The 27838-nt window shown below is 39.8% G+C and overlaps 3 protein-coding genes across 3 annotated transcripts in view; 2 read left to right on the top strand and 1 right to left on the bottom strand.

The window, feature by feature from the left end:
• Positions 1-2374, bottom strand: part of LOC121812854 (CD209 antigen-like protein E) — a gene marked incomplete at its 3' end in the record, with an annotated part of 17454 nt that extends 15080 nt beyond the window's left edge. Inside the window, 2 exon segments of the mRNA XM_042215991.1 lie at positions 621-629; positions 2350-2374. Of these exon segments, the coding sequence (XP_042071925.1) occupies positions 621-629; positions 2350-2374 (34 nt within the window).
• Positions 2375-10348: 7974 nt separating this feature from the next.
• Positions 10349-18963, top strand: gnb3b (guanine nucleotide binding protein (G protein), beta polypeptide 3b). The gene is made up of 9 exons (XM_005951027.3): positions 10349-10595; positions 12792-12905; positions 13812-13957; positions 14558-14621; positions 15436-15592; positions 15701-15767; positions 16376-16577; positions 16724-16940; positions 17958-18963. The coding sequence occupies exons 2-9, from the start codon at positions 12837-12839 to the stop codon at positions 18062-18064; spliced, it is 1029 nt and encodes a 342-aa protein (XP_005951089.1). The 5' UTR covers positions 10349-10595; positions 12792-12836; the 3' UTR covers positions 18065-18963.
• A 1925-nt stretch (positions 18964-20888) lies between these two features.
• LOC102290305 (triosephosphate isomerase) lies at positions 20889-26573 on the top strand. Its single transcript, XM_005951026.3, has 7 exons — positions 20889-21156; positions 22451-22574; positions 23459-23558; positions 23732-23849; positions 25091-25176; positions 25635-25722; positions 25875-26573. The coding sequence occupies exons 1-7, from the start codon at positions 21045-21047 to the stop codon at positions 25991-25993; spliced, it is 747 nt and encodes a 248-aa protein (XP_005951088.1). The 5' UTR covers positions 20889-21044; the 3' UTR covers positions 25994-26573.
• The last annotated feature ends 1265 nt before the right edge of the window (positions 26574-27838 follow it).

Below are 27838 nucleotides of genomic sequence, written 5' to 3'. Positions count from 1 at the left end.
GGCATCAGATTCTCTGCAGGAAGAAGGGTTGGACCATTCCACTGCCTACAAGGTAATTGATGGTGTGCTTCACACATTGCAAACCATGAGGTCTGAGGAGAAATTTGGAGAGATATTTAGATGTGCATCAGAGAAGGCAGAGAGTTTCAACATTCCAGTACCTACCGTGGTGCCTGGTCAGGAGAGAAAGCGGAAAGTTCCAGTGCGTTTCCAACACAGCACCACAGTGTCTCAAGTAGGTGCTCAGTTTGAGTCAGTGGAGGCATATTTCAGGAGTGGTGTATATTTCACCTTTCTGGACATCATGACTGGGGAACTGAACAGGAGGTTCAAAGGGGACAATACTGGAAGCCCAACGGCCAGAATCATTCAGTCCTTCCAGCCCTTAACTGTGCATGCTAACTGGGTAGGCCCACCAAACCCAGAAGCCATTGAAGCTGTCCACATCCTCTGTGAATTCTATGGAGAAGATGAGGACCAGCTCAAAACAGAATTAAAGGTCTTCCACTCCAGCTTTAGTTCAAAAGACCTCAGAGAAATATTTCTGATACTGAGGGAAAACAATGGCCAGCTGATCTTTCCTGCCTTTGTCAAAATGATTCAGATCTACGCAACACTACCAGTGACAACTGCGACAGTTGAAAGATCCTTTTCAAAGCTAAAAATAATCAAAAATAAACTAAGAAGTTTGTGTGGAGAAGAAAGGTTGTCTGATCTCCTCTTGTTGGCCATTGAGAAAGATGTGGAGATCAATTACAACGAGGTCATCAACATCTACAAAGACATGGCACCAAGAAGGATGCTTCTTTAGAGCAGTACACTCCATTTAATGGACACTTGAGAATATGTATGTATATAGTTTAGAGTTGGATACAGATTTTATCTTTGCTTCACTTATTGGGCAATATTGCAAAGCAGTTCGGCAGATTCATTTTTCCTTTGGTTCAGTTTCTTTTTTTTGGTCCTGCTTTGGACAATAACGCAACTATAGCGACAATAAACACAACAGTGTGTAAAAGTTTTGAATGCATTCTGATAAAACTTTGCAGGCATGTCTTCAAGAGGTTAACTCAATGATCCATCGGTCAAAAATTAAAAAGAAGTCTTCTAACTTAGAAACTATAATTCTTACAAGTGCCGTGTGTATTGTCAACATACGCACAATCCCATATAAAGATTTAAAATATCATGCCACACCTCTGACCTCCTAAAGGCAATGATACACCGTACAAGGCTTCTGAATATCAGGCTACTTATATCAGGACTTCTGAACTCATCTTCAGATAAAACTTTTATATCTTTTATCTTTAAAACTCACTGTCTTTGTTTGTATTGGCACCATTTAGGATACGGGGAGTCTAAATATCACATTATAGGTTAAATCCAAGTATGATTTTACCTGTAACCTCACTTGTGATTGATTGATTTTGAATGCTGATTTATGATTAATTAGTGACTAATTAATCATTAACAAAAGGTTATACTTACATATATTATTCTTATTCTTATTATTATTATTATTGTCTCTGCCCCCGCAGTCTAAGAACAACTGGCATGCAATCATTCAAGGCCAACAGATTTACTGATGCCACTGATGCTCTGAAATATGCGTCTAGTTTTCTGTATGTCGACTTCAATAGGAGAAAAACCTGGAGCTCTTTGTTTGTAAAGAGTGACTGATTATCTTGTAGAGTAAATAGACAGTGTGTACTTTAAAAACAAACATGCAGCTGAACACTGACCTTTAACACACGCATGATTTTTACTCTGCACAGTGGTGGCTCCCAAGCTTATTTAAACTAAAAGACAAATGAAGAAATTTGGTGCAGGCAGCAGATAAAAACAGGGACATGGACAAAATGATATTCAGAGTTAGCAATTTGTGGTCTTATGAACCCTAAACTATTGCATGAATCAGTGTGAAAATTTGGCCCTATTCAGGTGGAATCTTAAGAACTTTTCTGTCTTTGATTTTTCATGTTTTGCTTTTTACCAAATTTATATTCACTTGATTCGTTTTATCACACTTCAGGAAATGCAGCCTTTCAGTTTCAGTTTTAAGGGTTTAACGAAAGCATTAACATTTCAGAGACTGAAGATTAATTTGACGGCTGAGTGGCCAAATCAACAATCTGGTACATGCTTAAAAAGAATGAATGTAGTGGTCGGCTCAGCAACACAGAAAGACCACAGAAGAAAACTCAAGTGCACAATGACAGAATCATTTCTGTCACCATTGATATGACAGAGGTTACCAGTCTGACCAGCAACATCCCAGTGGTCAAGTCTAACGCTGCATGCACTGAACACTGGACACACTGTGACGCACTGCTGCTGTCCTCGTCTTGCCTTCGTGCTCAAAGTCACTAGACATGACCCTTTTCTAGACTGAGTTTCTTTGGCTTATTGAAAGTAAAGATGTTCAATAGAGAAACAAAAAGCACGACAGACTCACTAAAGAGTTAAATGTTGTACTGCAGCGCCACATGTCAGATAACAGCTGGAGGGAGAGCAGGTCAGGGCTGCCCGATTTGCAGCAAAGGTTGTTTTTCATGAAAATGCAAAGTGTGGTTTTCTTCATCTCCTGGTTATTGCAAAATGTTGCATTATATCTCTGAGTTGCTTCATTTGCTCTGGATGTTACTTCTGCTTCACATCACAGACTCACTGTAAAATTTTCCCAACTTGTGCAAACTCAACAGATTTTCTAAGAGCCACCTGATTTCTCTTCCTCTATTTGTAGATGACAAACCTGTTGACATTCCTGTTTTGTCCTTTTCTTCCTCTTTAGGGTAAATTTTTTTAGGTTCTATTTCTGTAGACGTTTTGACTCATGTAAGATATTTTTGTATAATTTGACGTTTTGTTTTATTGTTTCTGTCTTAAACTGTCCAGACTGTATTTCAGTACAGATGCAAAAAAAAAAAATCTGCAGTTAGGTCCACACTCTGTTGCACAAAGACACACTTTTTGTAGTATAGTATGACTATACGCTACCACAGGGTTTTAAATCAAACAATTGATTGAACAATTAGCACATCGAGACAACTGTTATTGAGAATTGGTGGTGTATGAATAAAATTTATTTGAATTAAATTAAAGTGCAGACATGCAAGCGAAGAAGGACAAACATCTTTGGACAGATGAAACCAAGATGAGCTTGCACCAGAATGATTTAAGGACAAAAGTATGGATAAGAAGAGAAACGACTCATGATGTCACATCATCTGTCAAACATGGTGGAAGCAGCATTATTGCATGACCACAGATGGCTGCCACTGGAACCAAATTCTAGTAATTATTGAGGCGTGACTGCTGATAGTAGGATGAAAGTGTACAGGGCTGCAGTCTCTGCTCAGGTTCAGACAAAGGACCCAAAGCATGTGCCAAAAGTGACCCAAGAGCTTCTCGAGGCTAAGAAATGGGACGTTCTACAATGGCCAAGTCAGTCAGCTGATCTCAAAAGAGCACGCCTTTTAATTGCTAGAGATAGCGCTAAATGTAGTTACAGGAAGCACAACTTTGAAGCGTAACTATCTTCAGCAGGTACTCGCATTCTTTGCACCCAAGAAAACAGGGTTATAAAAAAGCAGAAGCAGTTATGTTTGCATACGGACGTGATCTTTAATTGTTTTTACTAAACCCAGTGATTAATGTGAACAGTAAAGATCTGGAACAGTCTTTCAGCATCTTCAGTTGAGGATTAATTAAACCTAATAGCCAGTTTAATGTAGAATGCAGTCAATTTTCATGTGCTGCGGTTTGGTGGTCCTTTTAGCTGATGCCACGTTTAAGTCACCACACGATTCCTGCTTGCACGTATCCTTTTGTCAGTTTCATCCGTTCATGGTTGTGTCATGTCATCAAAGTTTTCTTTGTGGTATTTCGACATCTAGCTCAGATTATGCTGAGTGAGCATAACATGAGCAGCAGCGAGTTTAAAATTCTAACAGCTCATGATAAATGATATATCATCATTCAGTATCATGACATCACTCTCTGAGATGGACAAAAATATAAAATACATTATTTCGATAAATGTTGCAACTTAAACTGTGTAGTCTGCAGTATTGTGGTTCAATTCTAGCGATAAACTATGTTGCACACTGTTATACCCTTGGGTACCACCAGAGACATCATAAGAGGAAGCCACTGCTAGAAATATAACTTCCAGTCTGTTTGAGTGCAAAGCAAACTTGTAGGTGGTTTTCATTCGATTTGACAGGATATTTTGTACATAGACTTTTATTTGCCGCTGACCTTGAAAATGAAAGTTAATTTTAGCTAAAAAACTATAAGAGCTTTGATATGTTTAAATATGATTGCTGTGTCTGTGGAATTTCATCTAGATGGAGGCATTTAAGCTGATGAAGTAACAATTGTTAGATTCAACCATTATACTTAAAATTGTCTAAAGCAGAGGTTTCCAACTCCAGGTCTCAGGGGCCGGTGTCCTGCAGGTCTTAGATGTGTCCTTGATTCAACACAGCTGCTCTGCTACACCAGGACAAAGGGTCCAACAAGTCTTTCTTTCCTTTTAATTAACAATATTACAATTATGAGCCCATAAAGAAAAAAGTTTCCTGAAGGATTCAAACTATAATCTCTGGGGTAAGCAGCACGATGATACCTCCAGCTTCAAAATGTGGCATTTTAATTCCACGTGTGTGATGATCATGTTCAGGGAAACAAACATAGGAGGGAGGAAAATGTAACCAGCCATAAAAATAGACTAAACATGAATTTAGACCAAAGTTGCTCAAATCTAAGAGATGAGCAGAAGCTGTCAGTGGATGCTGAAAGCAAACTGTCCAGTTTGAAAAATAATCTTAGGATTATCGTTAGAAGTGGTGGTTTTGTAAATTACACTGCATTATAGGAGTAAAACTGCCCTAGCTCTTCTTCTTGACATGTTTAACGTGAACCGTCAGATCCAGGGTGAACATGAGTGTATGTTAAAGGTTTTTATACATGTCGATGTGTTTCGCTCCCTTTCTCTCTCCGTACTGTAGTTTCTGGGAGGAGGGTGAGCCCAACAACCACATCGATGAAGACTGCGGCTACATCGTGAAAACACGTGTGATGGAGCGCGTGGCGATCCGGAGCTGGTACGACGCCCCCTGCAGCATGTACTTACCCTTCATCTGTGAGAAAGAGATGGGCCCCGGCGCGAGCACTGCCATACCACACTAAGAAAACCAGTTAGTATTTTGTACTGGCTGCTTGGGTTATCTGTCACAGTGTAGTCAGGTCATCAACACTTATTTACCTTTTTGCATTTAATTAACATGTGCCATTTGTGCTCACTGCTCATTATTTGTGACGTGTGTGTGGATAGTTTGCTCTGTCCACAAGCATGAACGCAACAGTGATGGAGTGTCAAAATACATTTACAGTGCTGTCAAGTCCCTGAAGTACCGTGTAGCAGTCAGGACTGCAGTATGGACTGACAACCAGGTTCATGTCCAGATGAGGCCCTGATCTTTCAGACTCGTGCGTATCTCTGTGCCCTCATACAGACGGTAACACAAGGACACTGGGTCTCTGCAAAAGCTTAATCATGTATGAAATAGTTTTGGTTTTGGTTTAGGTTTTGAAAAGTGGTGCGAGAAACTAAAACATTATAACTCTACTTTGGTAATAATACAAAACCTTCAGCATTCATTTATACTTAAATTAAAGCAATCATTATGTAGAACTATATACATAAAAAATTTGCTGATTATTGATTAGTTGCATGTATCTCACTTTAAATGTAAGCTTTATAACATCACTGCATTAAAAATCCCTGGACTTTTATTTTAACATCTGCAGTAAATAATAACTAAAACTAAAGAAACTGTATGAAGTTAAAAAAATGTGTTTGTATTCAAAGCATAGTGGAGTAGCGTACACTGGGCTCTCTGTGCTCAGTGGCATTAACAGGAATAACAGCCGCCCTCCTCTGGACCTGTCGCTGGCTTCTATTCAGTGTTTCTGTGCCTTAAACTGCAGAAATATTTTTATATATTTTTATATGATTCACTATCAGAGTTAAATCAGGGATTCAAGTTGAATCAAGATAAATGCTTTTAAATGTCTGTTTTATATTTGGAATCAGATATGTTATGTGTTAGATGTCTGTGTGTATATACTGTACATAAAATACACGTCATGTTTGATCCATACGTGATGTAGCCACATGTGTAACATTCCCCTCTTTGAAGATGTGCTTTGAGAAGTAAAAATGTTTGTTGTCCCGTGGCGTAAATAACGACTGTATTTTCTCCATGGGTGTAAGCTGTTGCTGTCACTCATATCTGCCATGTGAATACAAAACGTGCACCTATCCAGCAGCAGACATGAGCAGTCTGTTAACGATGAATCTGTCTGTTCTCTTCATGAAACATGATGGCTTGTTTGTAACGTCTCCTCCCTGCAGTGCTGTTGTTGCCCTGCAGGTGGCGCTGCTACCACAATCAGCCTGTCAGGATGTTGACTACAGCAGAGTCTGTGGACTAAAATTACAATAAATTAAAATAAGTCACTTAAAATAACTTATGTGTGTAATTTCTTCCTGCTGGGAAATAATTTCCTGTAAAGTTGCTGAAATTAAAAACAGTTTGAATGTTTTAAATTGTGTTTTTAGATTAAATCAGTTTTAGAGTTGTTCCCTGAGGGGAAAGTAATTTATTGTGATTTATTATTTTCTATCTGGTCAACAAAATGAATATAAATATAATTTAGATATATAAGATATCATAATGAAAAAGAAATCTAGTTATCTATTCTAATTCATTTTTATTTCACTTCTCCTTCACTATATCAGCTCTTTTATTATTATTATCATTATTATTTACATGTACAAAAAACAAGCCTCAAACGCCTCATTCCATCCTTGCCGAGCTGAAAGACCCACATTCCCTCATCTCGTCTGCTTCCTGTTAAAGTGGGCCAAAATCCTCCCTGAATGAAGAGTGTTTGCTGAGCCCTGCGCTTGTACTCCAGCTCCTGAGCTTGTTACCACATGGAGTTTTCAGGAAGTCAATTAGCCCTTTTCTGTCATGGTTCATTAGCTTGGGTTGGAGGAACACGCTGACTCCTTCCTGACACTGTTATAATAATGTTCAACCAGCAAATCACACCAGGAAGATTTCAAGTGATCACTGATGAAAATTATTATACAAAGAGCTCAAATAGCATCTACAGTCATCCAAACTGAACACTATGACAGTCATATTTTTTCTGTTTATGAACGTATTAGTATAAGTTAGTATAAGTTTGTCAGATTTTTTATTTTTCAGGAAGTAAGGTTATATAAGTAGGTAACGGTGCGTCATGGCTGTTGTCCACTTTACAGCTGAGAGCTCGTTTTGAGGTCACAATGTGGCGAGTATGTTGGAGCATAAACAGATCACATGACAGATTAACAAGAGGTGTTTTTGGTGGGGTTTTATTCTAGCTCGTGGTTTGCTTTATAATGAAGGGAACAGATTTCAGTTAGATAATATTTAATATAAAAAATTATACAAGTTGTATCATTTCAAACACCACACATATTTTCAGCACAAGTTCACTGCACGACACTCAGCGGCACGAATCAACATATTTACAGTCTGTTTCATCTCTATGACTGCTTACACCATTCATAACAACTGTACTTTTTATATTCACCTCTTTAATAACTCACTCGTTGAGTGTGGAAGTTTGCATTATTAGGGGGTGTGGCCTATTTCCACTCACTAGACTGGACTGGTGTTGGTGCCTTCAGGAGCTCACAGATATTATGGATTTTTTTATGGATTATTGTATTTGTAGATTGAAGCTCTAGTATTTCATTTTTATGTTATGTTGCACTAATTAGCAGGTTTCTGTGCAATGCACCTGCACAGTCTATGTTGATGTCATCTGATAACTGAGCCCTGCATTATTTTGTAGTTTTGACTCAAAATAAGATGTGTCAGTGTGATGACATTCAGGCTTCAGAACTGAGAATTAAAAATCAGACACTGACACTTTATTTTCTACACATGCGGAGAAAGAACAAAAGGAGATTTACAAATCAATTTACAAATTCACCTCCAGCTGTGAGCACATCCCTGTAGATTTGTCTCAGGCGTCACGTCTAAATGGATTTAAAAGAGATCTGAAAAAGTTTACAAAACATTTTCTGAAGTGCCGAGTGTATTCTTCATATTGCATATAGTATACTTGATTATATCGTTCCTGAAAGGCTTTCCTGTCTTTCTTAAGGACACCTACTGTTGATAGTTGGTTCACAAAGGCCATTAAAACTTTGTTTGACTTGTTAAGAAAAAACAAGCACTGCTGCATAACACTGATGTTGCTGTGTGACATCATCAGACCAGATCCTAAACCTGTTGCATCAACTGCTTAAAACAGGACACGGCCCGAGGTGAAGCTTAAGCTAGAAGTCCTCATTAGAGGAGGCCGTCGAACGTCATTGTTGATTTCAGCACGCACCTATGACCATAGAGGATGGATTACCTGGATATTTAACCAATAGGATGTGAGTTGCAACTTGGAGTGAAGTAACTGGACTACATTTGCTGAGCAGAGTTGTAGTGTTTAAACATGTTCAGCAGACACTGGAACGCTGTCAGTAAGAAACAGCTGAGCTTAAAAGTGTCATGACAGGATCAAACTTCAGTCACTGTTTGCTGTGCAAATGACCGTCTGTCAACACACATGCTTGTTAAATGTTTTATAAAAACAGGCGTAAGCTTAAAATATTTCACATGAAATCACTTCAAGGGAAAAGTCAGTTTGGAAAGTGAATAATTGAAGTATTCATTTACAGAACATCAAACCCCGTGATAATAAAACATATGTGGTAAATAAGTAGTTTAGTGGCTTATTTCATGTCAAGACAAACCATAAAAACAAACTACAGAATACAACGCCTCCCCGTAGAAGAAATAAACAAAACGTTTTGGTGTCTGTAGACAAAGTCATACATTTTAAGTAATTGTTGAGGATAGTTTTAACCCTGGCCGTTTGCAGAGCAAATCACTCATTTGTGGCATCAGTGCTGGTGGAGGGTTTTTAATTATCTGACAAATAATGTGGCTCGTTGTGCTGTAACTGGACAAGAAGTAAGAGATTAGTTCTTGTTTTATATTTGCATGTGTCGGTGTCACAGCTGTCTGCATCTGTGCACTGCATTCATACAGTTTACAGGTGATGCACTTAGTTGACTATGTTAGCATCCCAACGTGGGCTCACTCACTCTGACCTCTGACCTTCTTCTGGATTGAATGAGGGGACTGATCTAAAGGAAGTTTTCTATCCCCAGTTTTCTTGGATAAAAATCATGGAACTTTGCCCTGAAGCTGCAAGTCTGATTAAAAGATGCTAAGAGGGCGGAGCCAAGATCAGCTCACGTGGAAGACGAGTACCTGCTCTGCAGGACACGACCCAAAACCTCTCCCATGTTCTCTCTCAGTGTCTGCATCCAGATCTAATGTCCTGCTCTCCTGCACGTCTGTCTACTGCTGATTTTATTTTATTTTTTCCCATAATAAACCTATAGTAAAGGAGAAAGGCTGCTTGATTTGAAGAATTGAATCTTTATAAGGAACTTGAATCTCTTCCAGTCTTGAAATAAAAATGCAGCATCAAAGTTTTAAATTATGAGACAAAACCTTTGCGTTTGACTCTTGATCCACTTTCTGTCCGTGCCTTTGCTGTGTGTCAGGTGTGACGCGCGTTCAGCCTGACCTGCACTAATTCCCTAATGAGATTGCCCGTCCCCGGATATCCTATTAGACCCTGATTAACTGGGCTCAGCTCATTAGCTCCGACAAACCAATTCACCCCTCCTGTACTCCGCCTCAGTCCATCTCTCCATTCCTGCGCCCGCATCCAAAAACATGCAGTGCAATGTCAGGAATCAAGGCACCAATGTCACCTCTCTGCAACCACAGGGCATTCAAAGCATACGTACCAATGCACCAATTAATAAAACTACTTTGTGGATGGGTTAAAAAAGAACAAACAGCTGTGGAAATTAAAATGAACATTCTTAACTGGCGTTGCCTTATATTTTGTTGAACCTTTAATAGGATAAATTAAACACAAAAAGAAACCACTGCTCTGTTCGTGGAACCAACTTTGTGCTCTGAAGAGTTCCCATCTTCCTGCTTTAGACAAATCTCTGTGTTTGTCTTTCTTTCCTTCAGTTTCCTCTTGTGCTACGACATCTGTTCCCTTCCTCTTCTTGTCTTGTTCTTGGATTTCTTCACCTCTTCTCATCTTTTGACCTCATAACCTGATTTTCTCCCTTCAATCGCTTTACCTACCTCCTCTCGCCACGCTCCCTTTCCTTTTTCCTCTCTCTCTCCTTCCCTATTTCCATCGTTGAGCCTTATCCCTTCATCACTTATCTCCTTCATCCCCTCCAATCCTCATCTGTTCGTCACCGTGGAGGAAGGCTTTTTACTAGTACAGCCACTAGCAGTCAGCCGGTGGGAGAGCATCAGAGGAGCCAGCGAGCAGGTTGTGCACCCTGTAGAGCTGTGGAAGCTGAAACGGCTCAAAGGGGGAACACAGGTGTCTGCGATCGGGAGCTGCACAGGTGCAGAAAAAGAGAAAAGGTGAGTTTCAGCATTTCTGGTGCTTCTTTGTGACAGTTTAAAGTTAAGGAATGCTGCTGGGGAACAGTTAGAGCTGCTTTGAGTCAGCTGTGGGGACTCATCATCTTTCTTTGTCACCGTTTGAAGAAGAAAAGTGGAGTTCTGCTTTTTATTATTTGGAAGAACAGGAAGTGAACTTTTGCAGTGCTGTGCTACCAAAGCAAAAAGTGATCAGCAACTTTGGGGATTTTCTGTATTTTCTGACACATGATTTGATCAAATTCAGGATATTTGACCAATGCAACTTGAGCTAAGTCATCAATTTCTTTCAAACAACAGAATAACTTGTCACTGCATCCTTAAACCCTCTGAAGGTGATCTTTGGATTGTAGCAACTCTGCCAAAGAGGATTGGAGCTTCAGGTGGAGCAGCAGTAAGCTGCAGCCTGGTCGGTCACAAAGAGCTAAACCTCATCCAGCTCACTTTGTTTGTGGATATCTTTGGTGGTAGCAGGTGGTCTGCTAATCAGATGGCTCAATCCATGAGTGTAATGAGTCAACTCATGACTCCTCCAGTCTGCACATTAAAGTGTGCGTGCAAGAATAACACACTGACAGGAGGTTGTGGTGTTAAAATGTCCTTATAGTGGTGGAGAGTGGTGTAATAAGGTTTCAGATTTTCACTGGCTTTAAGCTCTGGAAAATGGCCGCATGTGTTTCATTCACATGTTGAACAATAAGTGCACCTCAAATGAGTAAACAGGACAGTAGAGGAGGAGCAGTTTTTGGTCTTGACTCTAACAGAAGCTCCATTTCTTCTATTGTCCACGCCGCAGTCCCTCCCTCTCACTCTGATCTCAGGGTAAAGAGCAGTCAGCAATCAGATGACAGGAGATTTGACCGCTAAAGCTTCTCTTAAGCTGTCCTGCAGGGATTTAAAGTCCTGTAGAAACCCATCCCAAACTCCCCTCACCTCTGCCCCCACCATATCCTCGACCTTCCATAGTGTATGTGCAGCTGCTACCTGCACATAGACTGATGCAACCGTTCACTTGTGCTAATCAGTGGACGTTTATTCTTAATCATGTCTCTGTCTTCTGTAAAAGCTCCTGCATGTTCCTGTGTGACTACTGTGCAAGCTCTACTCATGGTTTGTGACTAACAAGTCAGGCAAGGTTAAAAGTGTAGCACAACTCTGGAAGTTTTAATATTCCTCACTGGAATCTCTGTGTTTTGCATTAGCAGTAATTTTTACCTCACTCATGGGGGTTCAGGCTTTTAGCTCGATAGTTTGATGATGTGCAGAAACGTGCACACAGTTAATCGGTGTTCAGTTAGTCAGTCATCAGCATCCTGTTACAGAGTATTAGCCGAACACTTATTGTAAACACTAAGTTTCAAAGTAAAAGAACAAACCAAGAAAAACGATGACACTGATTGGAAATAATAGCTTTTCTTTTATTGTTGTTTGTTTTTTCAGCTTCTGACCGTTAACTTTTAGCTGTTTGACCTTGATGTAGGTGATGTGATGTAACATGATGTAACCTGAGGGTTTAAAGTTTTACACTGGAAGGGTGTTGGTGAGGTCAAAATGGACACTGAAGTTAAGGCAACCATAAATTCCTTACAAGGAAGATTCAACACTGATCCAACTCTTTAAAACCGTAAAGAATAAACGGAGTCAGTTAGTAAAAACTAAAGACGTGTATTTTATCCTCTAAATCACACAAAAATAAATGTACTAAGTGCATGTAGAGTAATGTAATTGCTTCCTTCTTTCCTAAGTCCTACACATCTATCCTTCATTCCTCTTGTCCTCTTTTACCCATTGTTGATTCTGTGCCTTGCAGAATGTTTCCCCGTCTTCTTTAATACTTCTAAACGGTTCCCTTCCTCTCTTTGTTCAGGGACGGCTGACACCTGAGTGTCTAATTGTTTCTGTAGACTTGGTGGTGCAACAAGAATCGAAGCGTTCCAGTTCAGGAATCAGGGTCACTGAGTGGTACCTACTTTATTTCACAGCAGGGTCAAACGTGAGGATACGTTTGGCTGGGAGTCATTCCTCTAACAGCATTAACATCTTTCACAATGAGCTGCAACAAACATCCAAACATTGCTGTCTGTGCAAATATGTCTAGTCCACATGTGGACTTCAGAATATTTTCCAAGTAAATAATAATATTTTTTTGTGTTTTTCCCCATTTCCTATTCCTCTCAGTGTCGTTTGGTTTTTCATCAGTAACATCAACAAACAACTCTCGCCATGGCAGCTGAGAAGGCTGAAATGGATGCACTGAAAAAGGAGTGTGATGGCCTCCGTGCACAGATTGAGGTGAGCGTTTCCTGTGGGAGGAAGTTCCAGGTGTTTTTATCTTCAACACCATAAAACAATCCTGATTTCACCCCCGTGACACCATATTTTTCATATTATCTAGCGTGGATATTAATGTTATTGTATTTATTTAACACTAACCTCAAGTAATCAGTCTTTCTCCATCCGTCACGTGACAGATATGCATGTAATCTTTTGATATTCAATTCAATTCAGTTTTATTTATATAGCGCCAAATCACAACAGCAGTCGCCTCAAGGCGCTTTATATTGTACAGTAGATCGTACAATAATAGATACAGAGAAAAACCCAATAATCATATGAGCAAGCACTTTGGCGACAGTGGGAAGGAAAAACTCCCTTTTAACAGGAAGAAACCTCCGGCAGAACCAGGCTCAGGGAGGGGCGGGGCCATCTGCTGTGATTGGTTGGGGTGAGAGAAGGAAGACAGGATAAAGAGAGACAGAGGTTAATAACAGATATGATTCAATGCAGAGAGGTCTGTTAACACATAGACACATGTGTATATACATACATATCTGTCTGTCTGAGTCACTGTAAGTTCAAAACAACAGGAAAATGTTCAGGATGGCCTTAATAATTATATTTATTTAAACATGTTTCACTAGACAGGTAAAAACTAACAATTATAGAGGATGGACCCATGGTGCGTATATTACCCTTGTGAAGAGGTTTCTTTTGATTGCAGATCTTACTTACTCTTAGTCTTTCCTTTATAATTTGTGGAGGTTAATTCGCCTTAGTGGAGGACTTAGTGGACCTCCTTCCTTTTTCCTAATGCTAGAATTGCTGTGATGCCATCGCAGAGGAAAGGAGTGAGGAAAAACACCGACTACACAGAGTTTTTCCTTTTTCCAAACCTGTAATTCTCTGTGTGACCAATAGGCGGCCCGCAAAGCTGTGAATGACGGCAGCATGTCTGCAGCAGCATCAGGGGTGGCCTCAGTGGGTCGGGTCCAGCTGAAGCTCAGGAAGACACTCAAGGGTCACCTGGCTAAAATCTATGCCATGCACTGGTCAGCTGACTCCAGGTGAGGATGAAAGGGTGGCACGTTTGTGTAAGAAAAGAGCAGCTCTGTAATCAAATTCAACAAAAGGTTGTATATGAATACTCAAGTTTCATCCCTTTAGTTTTTAAAAACCTCTATTTAATGCTTAAAAAACGTAATATGTAAATATAACATCGCCTGTTTGACAGTTTGAAGAAAACACCTGTAATATTAAAGAAATACTGAAATTACCTGATTTATTTGTATGTGTTGTAATGAAAATGAATGTGTGTCTTGAGGATTATAAACTGCTGATTTTTATCCATATTAATGTGTGTTTTTAATATGTTTGTGACTTTGACATGAAAATTTGCAGGATGCAAACATTAGTTGTGATAACAGCCAAACTATTTCGCATGTGAACAAACCTTAGATGCAGAAACGAGATAATCTCCAGCATACATTCAATCCATGTGAATTAAAAAGGCACGATAGTTACTGCTACACGACATGGCTTTTCTAACAGCCACAGAAATATTCATCATTAGTGAGACATTATCTCACTGAGATGTTTTTTAAATCTTTAAATTAATGAAGATTAAAGTCCTCTTCAAACACAGTGACACTTCCTTTCTGTCACAGGCAGATGGTCAGTGCATCACAGGATGGAAAGCTGCTCATCTGGGACTGTTTCACAGGGAACAAGGTAGGACTGCATGGGATATGTCATAGTTAATCTGAATGTGCAGGCATGTTATTTGTGGAGTGCAATATATAATAGACCAAGTAAAACGAACCATACACAACCTGCAAAATAAGACAAAAACTGCATATTTACTCTATGAAACAATCAGTCATCAACTGCTAATTTCATTTAGTAAGTTAGTAGTTTTTAGTTTATGTTCTTTTAGATGTATCAACAATGACTAACACAAATGGATAATAACAGAAACTGAGAACAAGTGTTAAAAACAAAAGAAGAGAAGAACAAGGAGAAAATGTTCAATCTGAGCTTGGAGCTCAGTATTTATTTAGTACATCCCAACATAATTAGATTACCCAGTGAGCAGATTTCAGCAGTGAGCTAATTAGCCAATGGATGAGCAAGCTTCAGAGTTTGAATTCATTTCTGAGCACCCTTCAAAGCACCCCTGTTTGAGGGTCAGTGCTTTACAGGAGTCCAGAAACAACTGGTCTGTTGTGATGAATCTTCACAAACATTTGTGAAAATCTCTTCATTTACATTTAGCATTTTGTGTGTTTTGACTCTACTTTGACTGTTCATCTGCTTTCCTGCGGTGACTCAGTGAACCTATTTCTAAAGCAGTAAACAAAGATTAATAGTGTCACGATAAGCTTGTTGTTGCTGTTGCAGTGGTTCCTCGCAGGCCTTTAGGCCTGAGTGGAAGCACAGACAGCCAACAGGAACGTCGTCTCTCCAGCCTTCAAACGCTGTCCATGCTTGTTAAACCGCAGAGCTGCAACCTCCTGGTTGTTTAAACTGAATTCCCTCTTCCCAGTTGGTTGCTGTTCCACTGAAGTCTGCTTGGGTGATGAGTGTCGCCTTCGCCCCTTCTGGTAACCTGGTGGCCAGCGGTGGTCTGGACAACATCTGCACAGTTTACAACATCAAGGCGGCCAGCCCCAAAACCCTCAGAGAGCTGGACGCACACACAGGTGAGGAGGGAGCTTCCTTTAAATGCCTTCAACTTACTTCACAGCATCAAAACCAATGAATGCATGCACAGCCAACCTGAGACGCTCGCAAAACTCTCTCTCGCCCAGGTTACCTGTCTTGCTGCCGTTTCCTTAGCGATACTGAGATCCTGACAGCCTCCGGTGACACCACCTGGTGAGTTTAAAGTTTGTGTTTCTTAGTGTTTGATGTCAGTCATTTCTATCAACCCACCTACAGTAGTGAACAAGGGAAAAAGAGCAGCTTTTAAATCAGTATCAAGGCTGTGCATTCTCCCATTAGCCTGAAGGTATTAAAAAAAACATGACACTTGTTCACCACTCATGTGCTCTATGGTGTCTTCATATTACCACATACTATAGACAATATTTCTAAAATGTAAAGGGGAAGTGCCTTAAACCTGCACTCTTTCTAATGACCAGTGGGGGGCGGAGCCAGTCGCTGCAAATTGCTGGCCCTCACGTAGCCTGGTTTTGTCCTGTTTTTCCTTCCCACTGTTGCCAAGTGTTTGTACATAGGGTGTCGTCTAATTTTTTTGGGCTTTCTCTGCATTAATCTCAGATCATTGCTTGAAAATATGAATTAACAAATAAATTAATGTTATTTGTTAATTCATATTAACAAAGATGCAAACAAACTTAGAGCTGTCATCAAGAAATTAGATTTGAGGTAAGCTAAAAAGACCTGAGACAGTTAATCAGAACGCCGTCTGGTCTAAAAAAAAACCCTGATTTGTGTCTCTGTCTTCTTCCTCTCATCTTCAGCTGTCTGTGGGACCTGGAGACCGGCAAGCAGAAGGCCATCTTCACCAACCACATTGGGGACTGCATGTCGCTGGCTCTCTCCCCCGACATGAACACCTTCATCTCTGGAGCCTGTGACTCTCTGGCCAAGCTGTGGGATCTGAGGGAAGGCGCCTGCAAGCAGACTTTCTCCGGACACACCAGCGACATTAATGCCATTTCTGTGAGGATATCCCAGAAACTCACAACACACACACAAATCACACTATTTCTAGTCTATAGGGGGACAGTTGTGGTCTGAAGGCTGCCTTAGCAAAACTATTTCCTCTTGGTTTAAAACTCAAATGCTTCTTCTCGTCCCACTTGTAGTTCTTCCAAAGTGGTAATGCCATCATCACAGGCTCCGATGACTGCCAATGCAAGATGTACGACCTGCGCTCCGACCAGGAGGTGATTTGCTACCAGGACGCCAGCCTGAACGCCGGGGTCACATCTCTGGCTCTCTCCAGCTCAGGCCGCCTTATCTTTGCAGGTTACGATGACTTCAACTGCCACATCTGGGACTCACTGAAGGGAGAGAAAGTCGGTGAGCAGAGTTTATTCAAAATTACTGAAATTTAAATATGTATATCTTGTGGATGGATGGATATCTTAATTTATAGACTTTTAAAAGGGAGCATAGGGAGTGAAGTTTTCATTAACGTTGGTGCTCTTCCACATGTCACCTGTAGATGGTGCTGATGCACTATTTTTATGATCTCTCTGCTTCCAACGGAACAGTTCATTAATTTTTTTTCAAAAATGAATATTTTATTTCTTAAAAAACAAAATACATTTATTTCCTTTGCTGTTTCCAATTCGTCTCCTATATTTTTTCATTTACTCTCTTTCCTTGCCGTCATTTCCTTCCCTTGCTTCCTCTCTTCCCCATGCTGTTTTCCCCTCTTTTTCTTTCCTTTAATTAATCATTTCCACCATTTTCCCTTTGCTCTTTCTCCTTGTCCCCTTTCTTCTCTGCCGTTCTTTTTCTATTTTTCTATTTTTGGTGTTGTCCTTACATGTTGTTCCATTTTGTTGTTTGCTTACACTCCACTCTACTTTCTACGGTCACTTCATGTTATTCCCTTTTTTCCCCAATGTTCTTTCTTCTCGTCTTTAATTCTCCTTCCTGTATGTGCTTCACTCGCTCATCTTTTTCCTTTACTTCCCCTCTTTTCTTGTCTGCTTCCCACTCTTTTCTTTTCCATGTCCTCTCCTTGAATTTCTTCTTTTTCTTTCTATATTTTTCTTTCGTCACTTTCATATGATTTTTTCCCCTCCCTGATTTTTTTGGCCTTTTTAAGTTTTTTGTTCCATTTGCTCTTCTTTGCTTTCCTCATATACTTTGTTCTTGTGATGTCTTATTTTTGTTCCACACTTTCCACTCTTTTTGTTTTTCATTGACTCATCTTGTGCCTTCTGAGCATCTTTTTTTTTCCTTTTCTTTACTCTCCTTTTAATTTCTCTGTCATAATTACTTTTGTTCACTCATCTCCATTGCTTACAACCATGACCTCTTACTTCTGCACTCTTTCATGTCTTTTATCTTGTTGTACAACACCAGGCGTGCTCTCCGGTCATGACAACAGGGTGAGCTGCACCGGCGTCCCTAATGACGGTATGGGCGTCTGCACAGGATCCTGGGACAGCTTCCTCAAACTGTGGAACTGAGGCGTCCCTGCAGAGAATAACACCAGGAGACGAAGAAGAAACGGAGCAGGATGAGAGGAGAGGAAAATAGTGGCAGAGAAGTGAGGCTGGAGATTTGGTGCAGATATTTGACCTTCCTCTCTTTCTTTTTCCCGCTCTGCTTCTTCCTCATACATGTATGCAAATTTTAAAAGGTTGCGAATGAGTCATATTGTGCAAATGGCATCAGTTAAACAATGCACGATGCATCCCACTGCATGTACAAGAAAGCTTTACTGTGGATTTATTTGCTGAAAAAAGTAAATCTTAAAAAAAATAGATTATTAATCAAAACGGAGCGGAAAATAAGCTCTTATTGAAAATGATAAAAATCTCTAGATTTTCTGAAAATAACTGAATAAAGAACAGTAAATAATGAAAATATGAAGATAGAGCTACAGATTTATTTTTATTGTCTTCGAGGTCTTTGACCTTTTAAAAGAGCACTGCAATCATCTAGAAGAAAAAGACTGACATGTATATTTATTTCTATTTTATAGATTAACACATTAGAAAAGTCTATGTACAGAGTCTCTTTGTTGTATCTGATCTGTTTGCTTTTTTGGCTGCACATATTCTGAGTGTGTATTTGTATGGTTGAGCTGCTTTCTCGGGTCCCATATTACCACCAGCTGACTTTGATCCAAGATGGCTGCTTTCCCCACTTCACAGGTAAAAAAAACACTGATGGACTCGTGGATGATGGTTTGAAGGTGGAACCTGGCTGTGAGAGTGGCTGTAAAACACTCCTGTAAGCTTTCTTTACTCCTCTGGCTTCAGCTGCATTTTGTTGTACTTTTAAACTTGAGCAGTTCCTCTGTACAAAAAAATACAAGATTTTTGTTGGAAATCTTTCTAATAAACATAGAATTCTGCATTAAGACTGTGTCAGAGTCTTTGTGTTTCAATGACAAGGTCTGACCTTTAGTTATGAGGGTTAGTTTTAATTTCTTACATTAACATGCACATACAGTCCTCCAGAATCTAGACTGGTCCCTGCAGCTGTTGCTCTCATCATCAGAGGGCACAAATGCCTGGAGGGGAATCTCATTAGAGGTCAGCACACCTCAGTAATGTGAGTCATACCTGCAAACAGCAGCAGGGTAGACACAGAGATGCTGGTGCAGAAATGAAGCTCTACAGTGAACGAGGAGGTTTGAATTGTCTCCAGACAAAGTGCTGATGTTCTGCATCACATGTACTGGAATCAGAAAATAAGTAAAAGTATGTAACACTGATTTAAACAGAACTTTTCACTGATAAAAACTGCAAAGTGCTTCACAAAAACACAAGAAAAACACGAGTAGATTCATAACATAAAACATAATAAAATACAACATAAAACATCAAATTAATTACAAGCTTGTAAAAAAGTCAGTGGAGTCTCTACAGCACAAAGACAATTTCTCAACTTTGACAGTGAAGCCAACGGCGACTTTTGACCTGATGACCTGTAAGCTCAATGAGGTTCCTCACGGTGACAGACATACCGAGGGAGTTTGACCATGTAGGACTGATAGGTTTGTAGCTTGAACCTATTCGCTGGAACGTTGAAGGACAATATAATTACACAGCAAAGCAAGACACAAGTAGGCAAAGTTCTTCATGTTTCTCGTGCACGGGAGAGAACCGGACAGGCGCCGTTCCTTCGCTTGACCCCAGTTGCTCTCGTCCGTCCTCCCGTAACACTGTCTTTTATTGAGGTTACATGAATATGCATAGGTTCATTAACATATGACGTCTACATACACACAAAGAGTACCTGTGTGTGTGTGTGTGTGTAATTTATCTATATATAGTTATATATATTATATATATATCATTCAAAAGTTTAAAAAGCTCACAAAAAGACCACTGCTCACATTACTAAGAAGGTCCTGAGTTCAACTCGCCATCAGGCCAGGGTCTTTCAGTGTGAAGTTTGTGTGGGAACTCTCTGAGTACTCTGACTTCCTCCCATAGACCAAAGACTATTAGTGGGATTAGGCTAACTGGTCATTCTAAATTGCCCATAGGTGGGAATGTGAGTGAGAATGGTTGTCTGTCTCTATGTGTTAGCCCTGCCACAGACTGGCGACCTGTCCGGGGTGTATCCTGCCTCTCCCTGAATTGGACAAGCAGAAGAGAATGGATGGATTTAAGTTATTTAACAAACGTCATGTAAGGTACGGGTTTTCTGAATAGTCAAAAGTTTTGTACATAAAGGTACAATTTAGCAAAATGTATGATTTAGACAGAATATAATGTTACAGTAATGACTTGCTTGTGATTTTATGGTATTTTTGGCATGATTTTCATAATAAAAAACGATTTTTACATATTATGATTGTAAATTTGGGAAACACATTTTCAAGGTATTATAATTACAGTGAACTGAATCAATTAAATATTACTGACCAAAGTAAAAATATTGATAACTTTAAAGGAGGTCTGATTATTCCAAGTTGCATCCATTTAAATCCTGTGTAAACGGTTTATTTTACATGATCATCATGCCCAAAGTGATTCACAATAACAATATTACTGAAAATTTAAATAACAATAAAATTGTTATATTGTCAACACTCATGTTTGACTTTGTGTCTTTTGTCTCTTTTTATTGGAAAAAATAAAACTGAAAGTAGAGACAACCAGAGAAGAGAAACAACGAACAAAAAAATGCCACGAGAAGCTTAATTCAAAATCGTAACATTTCTGAGCGGTTTCCACGAGAATACCCCGTGAATGTACGTGTACTTTATACTTTTGCATCCATGGTGGGAAGGACAACTTCTGTACAGCAGGTGGAGGTAGCGTCCCGTGAAGCTCTGCGACTGCCTTCATAATCCCACGCAGAAGAAGAGGGACGTTTGCCGGTGTTTGGAGCTGATATTTCTGGCATCACCTGACCTGCACACCGGCCGGACTCCAGATCGACCTCCAGCTCCTCTCCTCACCGGCTGCCAGCTAATATTCGCCGGCCATGGCGCTTCGCAAGTTCTTCGTGGGTGGAAACTGGAAGATGAACGGGAACAAAGAGAGTCTTGGAGAGCTCATCAGCACCCTGAACACCGCCAGCCTGCACGACGAGACCGGTAACAGCCCCAGATTATTGCCGGGACCGCTGACTGACTGTGTGTGGCGGTTAGAGGGGATCAATAAAAGCGATTGTGATTGGTGACGTGGGAGGGGCTGACAGAGGAGGAGGGGAGGGGGGGGATACTGCTGATGCCTCACAGGTGACACAGTGACATTGAAAGTCACGTGATCAGGAGGCGTCACATGAAGGCCTCATTCTCTCACTTCACTTTGAGGAATTAATTTTCCGCCTCTTCGTACTTTTCCCCATCAAATGGAACCTAAATCTTGGTTTTTATTGCTGTGCTTGACAGCTGAGGTTAGTCCACTGAGTCTGTGAACAGTCCCTGTGTCTTCACATAGTTCACAGCTTGGGTTCCCTCCACCAGTCAGACGTTTTTGAGGCGCATTTGTGTTTTCAGTTTGGTCGTTTTAGAGCGCCAAACTGACTTAAAGTAGACAAAGAACCAAATACTGAACACCAAATCTTTGAATGAAGGATTTTTTTGTACTAATATGCTGTACTCTGACATAAAACTGTGTGATCCAGCAGTTTATTTACTTTTTACACACTGATGTTTTTTGTTGTTGCAAAAAGTCTTTAGCCTGTCTTCACACACTCATTCATTCATGTAGGCTCAATTACTGAAGAACAAGCCTGCTGCATCACTGAACATAAACATATGCTTATGATAAGGGCTTGTACATAGGAGTGTGCAACTCAAATTTTATTCAAGGAGTTTTTAAAACCAGACAATTGAGATAAAGCACTTTTTAAAAATGAATTCTTTTCTTTTGCTTTCCAGAACAGAACAGATACATATGCATGAAACGATGATTAAAACACACAGTTTCTCTGTGTTAAATAATTATTGACCAAAGTAACCGATTCTCTTTGCTATATTTAAGCAGCTCTGCATTAATTTATTTTGTCTTACAGTGTCTTCATGACTGTTTCTTAATGTCTTTAAAATGAGGCAGGCTGCTGGAGGCGGTTGGTGATGAAAGCAATCGTAATCTTCAGTTAGATGAAATCATTTCAGTCTCCAGCCAGAATCACAGTTTAGCTCTATGTCCATTTAACTGCCTCTCAGGGTCTCCAGATTGTTTCAGATGCAGTAGGTGTTTGTAAATGCAGAATTCAGGTTTTCCTTTCATTTATTCAGGTATAACAGTTGAAAAAGATCAGAGCAAAGAAGCATTTACATCAACAATAATGCTCTTAGAGCTTTTACACTGGTTTAACTAATGAATAAAAGTGAAACTCAGACAATCATCACAGCAAACACCAGTCATTCTGTCTGATTTCAGAGGTGGTTTGTGCCGCTCCCTCCATCTACCTGGACTTTGCCCGATCCAATCTGGATCCCAGGATCTCCGTCGCAGCGCAGAACTCCTACAAGGTGGCCAAGGGAGCGTTTACTGGAGAGATCAGGTATCTCTCCTAACTCAAATACTTTATATATAATGCTGTGCTCACAGGCATACCCACTCTGTGATCGGCCTTGGGGCGGATATTATTTCTGTTATGTTGTACAGGTGCAAACACAGCATCTCCCATTTGCTGTCTCTCTTACACATACACAAACACACACACACACAATTTGTGCAAAAATAATATCAATAGAACCATTACAGTTTTTGATCAGCACCACGGACAGCGACCACAGCCAGAGGTTATTATTTAAGCTTGTGCTATAGACTCATAACATCAAGAAAGACAGCTGTAATGTCCATAAACATGGGGCAAAAGAGAGAATCCCATCAGCCACAGGTCCTCACAAACTGACGGGATGGATCACTGCATAACAAACACACTCATTAATAGAGTTTCTTATTCAACAATCAGTTCCAGTGGAGCAGCTTTTAAAGTCTCTCTCTCACACACAAAGTCCTGTTCTTGCTCCTGATTTTTCTCCTTCCTCCACCTTTTTGTTTTGCTTGCTGAGCATTATTTAAACTAGTTGCTCTACGAGACACTCACTGGAAAACAAATTAAATTGTTGACGTCAGCAAGTTTGTGCATATTTTGCACATATGAAAGGAAATAATTTGTTCTTTATTTTTGACTGCTAGTGTTAACTCTTTCACTGAACTAACACAGCTAATCCTTCAACATGTTTGGACTCTCTGCTCACATTGCCTTCATATTAAATCATTTTTTGCTCTTTAAAGAACTTATTTTAACATTGTACTCAACAAAAAACAAACCATCCCTAACAAAAAAAGGAACTTCAAGAGCCAAATTGCATTAAATTTTTTCACGTCAATATACGTAGAGTTGACATGGGCTGTCCTACATGTTTCCTCTCCCTCCAGCCCAGCCATGATCAGGGACTGCGGGGCAGACTGGGTGATCCTGGGACACTCGGAGCGCCGTCATGTGTTTGGGGAAAGTGACGAGCTGATTGGCCAGAAGGTGAGAATCACAGAACTTTCCAATTATCTGGATTTCAAGGGCACATTTCTTTGTAAGAGTTTGCACAGCAGAATTTTGTATCAGCATAAAACAGGTTCATATGTTCATCTGATGCCACCACAGTGATGGCAGCTTGTTCGCGCAGGTGGAATCTGACTTTGTTGCCGTTTCAGGTGGCTCATGCTCTGGAGAACGATCTGGGTGTGATCGCCTGTATTGGTGAGAAGCTGGACGAGCGAGAGGCAGGAACCACCGAAGAAGTCGTCTATGCTCAGACGCAGGTCATTGCAGGTAAATACGAGAGAAATATTAACATTTTTTCCATGTTTTTTTTTTATTGTAGGCTTTCATGATCTGTTTTTTTTTTTTAAGTTTTATTTTAGCTTTTCTGCTTTATATTATTTTTTGCATCTTTTTTTATGGCTAAATCTTTGTTTTTACCTTTACAGGAAAAAAAATAAGTCATTCATTTCTCAAGTTTCTTATTCTAATGTTTTATTACTTTATTATTATTATTATTATTATTCATGATTATTGTTGCGCTATTATGTTTGTACTTTTTCTACATATATATGTAAAATTAAAATAATTAGTTATTTACTCAAATATTTCATTTAAACAAAGTTGTAATAACTAATAACGAGATTCATTACATAATATGTTGAAGGAAAACGAGCAGTTTGAAATAAATCGGATGTATTTACACCTTTTTTGTATTATTATGTTCTTTAGATCAAAAGTTTGGTTATTTAATGGTTCAAATGTTTCTCTGATTATGAATAATGACAAAAAACTGTTACAGAAACATAAAAGTGAACTGCTGGATTCTACTCTGTTTTTATTCTGTGCATAAAGGTAGAAAAACGAGTTCCTTTTGCTTCTGGATTTGTTCTGTCTGCACTGAGGCTTTACAAGACCTGATTGATGATCTTTTCCCTGGTTCCATCTTGGCCTCCTGTATTCTGCTTCTGTACTGAAAGTAGGCCACGTACTGATTTAAAATGTAAATAGGTCAGTGGTCTCTGCCTTCAACAGACACAGCTGCCTCTGTTAAAGCAGGCTTTGCAGCTTTAAAGCCAACAAAGGTGGAGAACTGAAGGCAGCTTGCAGCCGTGGTCTGCTTTTAGGATGTTGCCTGATCAGAAAGGACCTTTTGAGTTTGCATACTCTTATTCTGCTTATTCTTTCTGAAAGGTAGGGAAACCTTTTAAAGAAGAAACACACCAGACAGCTTTGTTTTTGAAGAAATGATAACCATGTTAATTATTAAGGTAGAGGTCAGGCATAATCCTGTTTTATGGCATTGTGATGTATGTGAAATGTGGCCTCTCGGCTGATAAACTGTTGTCCTTCCATTATCCTTCCATATTCTTTATACAGACTTTGCAGGTCTTTAACATGATATTGCTGCAGCCCAAATGACTGGCTGCAGGTGGCAGCTGATAAAGCACCTTGAGAACGGATTGTAGATGCGGGTCTGCGATCACACCGTTACTTATCGGTGTTTATGCCTGAATGATGTTTGGTTGCAGAGAATGTAAAAGACTGGGGGAATGTCGTGCTGGCATATGAACCTGTTTGGGCCATCGGCACAGGAAAGACAGCCACACCTGAGCAGGTAATACCGCAGCCACATCACTACAAAGTCCATAAGTGAGCACATAAATAATCATAACTTCTCACATTACATCCAGTCCAGTGGGATGTTTAGCCCTATTTCCAATTTTTATCTTTGTCATGTTTTAATATCTAGTTTTACATAACTGCACACACGGGCAAATCGGCTGCACACGTAACATAATTGTTATATGATTTAAGTCTGTGTCTGTGGAAATGAATCCTGGGAGTTGATTTTGAAGATGTGACGGTTTAATGATTCTGTTCATGAGCACAAACTCATTTTTTTCTAGTCTTTTTAGTTTTGCAGTCACATGTGAAAAAGAGAGTTTACACAGGGTATGAAGTATTTTCTGTATGACTTCATCAGTCTCTCATGTTATTGTGCATCGCTTCAATTCATTGAGGTTTGGAGCATTCGTTTATGCATAGGTCTCATTTTAATCAATGCGTGTGCAGGCTCAGGAGGTCCACGAGAAGCTGAGGGCGTGGCTCAGAGCAAATGTCTCCGATGATGTGGCCGACTCTGTACGCATCATCTACGGAGGTCAGTGAGCATAACTAAAGCAAACTTTATAGTAGGATTGTGTTAGGTTCAATGATGGTGCAACAATTTCATATACATGAAATAATGGTGTTATTAACATGTACAACCTCTGCAGACGTCACAGGTCGGTTTAATTTTGCTACTCTCTCCAGGTTCGGTCACAGGAGCAAACTGCAGAGAGCTGGCGTCTCAGGGCGATGTGGATGGCTTCCTGGTGGGCGGGGCCTCTCTGAAGCCAGAGTTTGTCGACATCATCAACGCACGTGCATAACAAATGCACAACTACTCCAGCAGGATCGATGGAAAACACCCTGCCCTTTAGATCTGCACCGTGTATCACCTTGTTTCTGCAAACTGGGCTGACTGATCCAGTTAAACCAGAGGAGGTTTGCATGCATAAAACAAACCGCATGTTGAATATTTAAACTACTAAATACCTTTAAGAAAAGATGTTTTTCACTCCATTCTTTATTTTCCTGACTTGAATAAATAAGGAAACTTTAGATAATTAAGATTAAAAACTGGAAATCCACTGAGGCATGTGATTCATGTGATCCATGTAAAGTTTCCTTTTAAATTCTTTATTTGCTGCTAAACTGAGGTGAACTTAGAGAATCAGGGGATCAGTCAGCCCAGGCTGCTTCATGTGTTTGACTTTATGTGTCTCACCTAACTGCACTAACTGATACTTTAGGTCTTTAACAAATAAAGTTTCAGACAGAATTTACTTGAAATGATAGAACAAAGATGTCTGCAGGTACTGAGCTGTGAGGAGTGAGGAGTTGTAGTTTAACACTGACTGAAGAAATCAGGGAAATAAATGATGCAAGAAGTAAAAAAACAAAACAAATTGTGTGGAAAAAGTGTATTTTATTTTGTGGTTTACTGTCCTTTTCGAATGCAAACCTAAATGCAATGCAAACCTAAGAAACCTAAATGCGACTTATGAGCAGTTAAAACAAGTTAAAGCATTTTTCCTTTGCATTTATATTTTTTTAGAATAATATTTGATTAGTATAGAATCCTTGAAACTAGTACTTCATAAAAGTTTTTTTTAAAGGGTCATATTGCGTTTTTGTTCTTCTTTTTTAACTCATCATGTCAGACACAAACGTTTTCACTGTTGGCTCTATCACGAGTTCACAACAGAGCTGGCTCCGTTATCATCACAGGAAATCGCTCTGCTTTCTGGGTCTGTGCTGATCATATCTGATCAAATACATGTGTTGGTTGACAAGTTGATTGAGTCTGTTTAGTCACATGTCCGTTGCTGCCCAGGCTGTTTTTAATCGTTTAAAACTGGTTTTCTTCATAAATCCTCTTGATTTAATACATGTTTTAGAAAATGTAAAAAACTGTTTTAATCTGGCTTCAGTTCACTTAAATAAAATTTTTCCCCCATCTGCTCAGATTGAGCTCAGCAGGTCATCCTGAACATGTCAACATGCAATAAGTTGCTGCCATGTGATTTGCTCATTAGATATTTGTGTTAACGCGCAGCTGAACTGATGTACCTAATGAAATGGCCAGAGATCGTAGCTGTTCCATCAGGTGACATTGTTTCCATCCTCTCAGTGATTCCTCTGAATGGAGGCACTGCCCTCCAGGAGCTCCCTTCATGACTCCATGATAGCAGTCGTCACCAGAGGATAAAGCTGAGCTCTCAGAAGAAACGTGGACGGACTGGAGCAACAAGATAATGGCTGAACACCGTTGGTCCTTCAGTCACATGTTAATGGTACAATTTTAATTTCATGGCAAAAAAGTCTCCTGTATTGTCGAATGTATATTGATTATAAGTTCCCCAAGCAGATGCTATAGTTTTAAGCCAGTTTGCAGTTTTAAATATTATCACATAAAATAGCAAAATACACAACTTACTGAACTAAACTGGGACCTAAAAACCAGAAGATCAGTGATGTAGGAGCTCATATTCATCACGATTCACAGCTTTTGCGAGTATATCACCAAATGTGATCTTGATCTTCACAGTTTGAGTGATGACCCGTTAGTGATCAATGTGTGCAGGTTTGACTGCATTGCTCACATGCTTACTGTAAAATAAGCGGTGAATTGTGTGAATTGCGGACTGATGGAAAACAGATGCCTCACCCTG

Source organism: Haplochromis burtoni, unplaced genomic scaffold (genome assembly GCF_018398535.1).
Source record: "Haplochromis burtoni strain Fernald_Lab_line unplaced genomic scaffold, NCSU_Asbu1 Contig_889, whole genome shotgun sequence".
NCBI lineage: Eukaryota > Metazoa > Chordata > Actinopteri > Cichliformes > Cichlidae > Haplochromis > Haplochromis burtoni.
The sequence above is the reverse complement of the archived record's forward strand: the minus strand, read 5'-3'. Positions and strand labels throughout refer to the sequence as shown.

Excerpts from the sequence above, each read along its gene's own strand:
- LOC102290305 (XM_005951026.3), top strand. The coding sequence starts at position 21,045 with ATGGCGCTTCGCAAGTTCTTCGTGGGTGGAAACTGGAAGATGAACGGG. Across the intron at positions 22,575-23,458 it reads GCGTTTACTGGAGAGATCAG|CCCAGCCATGATCAGGGACT; the intron begins GTATCTCTCCTA and ends CTCTCCCTCCAG. Across the intron at positions 25,177-25,634 it reads AGACAGCCACACCTGAGCAG|GCTCAGGAGGTCCACGAGAA; the intron begins GTAATACCGCAG and ends ATGCGTGTGCAG.
- gnb3b (XM_005951027.3), top strand. The coding sequence starts at position 12,837 with ATGGCAGCTGAGAAGGCTGAAATGGATGCACTGAAAAAGGAGTGTGAT. Across the intron at positions 14,622-15,435 it reads ACTGTTTCACAGGGAACAAG|TTGGTTGCTGTTCCACTGAA; the intron begins GTAGGACTGCAT and ends CCCTCTTCCCAG. Across the intron at positions 16,941-17,957 it reads ACTGAAGGGAGAGAAAGTCG|GCGTGCTCTCCGGTCATGAC; the intron begins GTGAGCAGAGTT and ends GTACAACACCAG.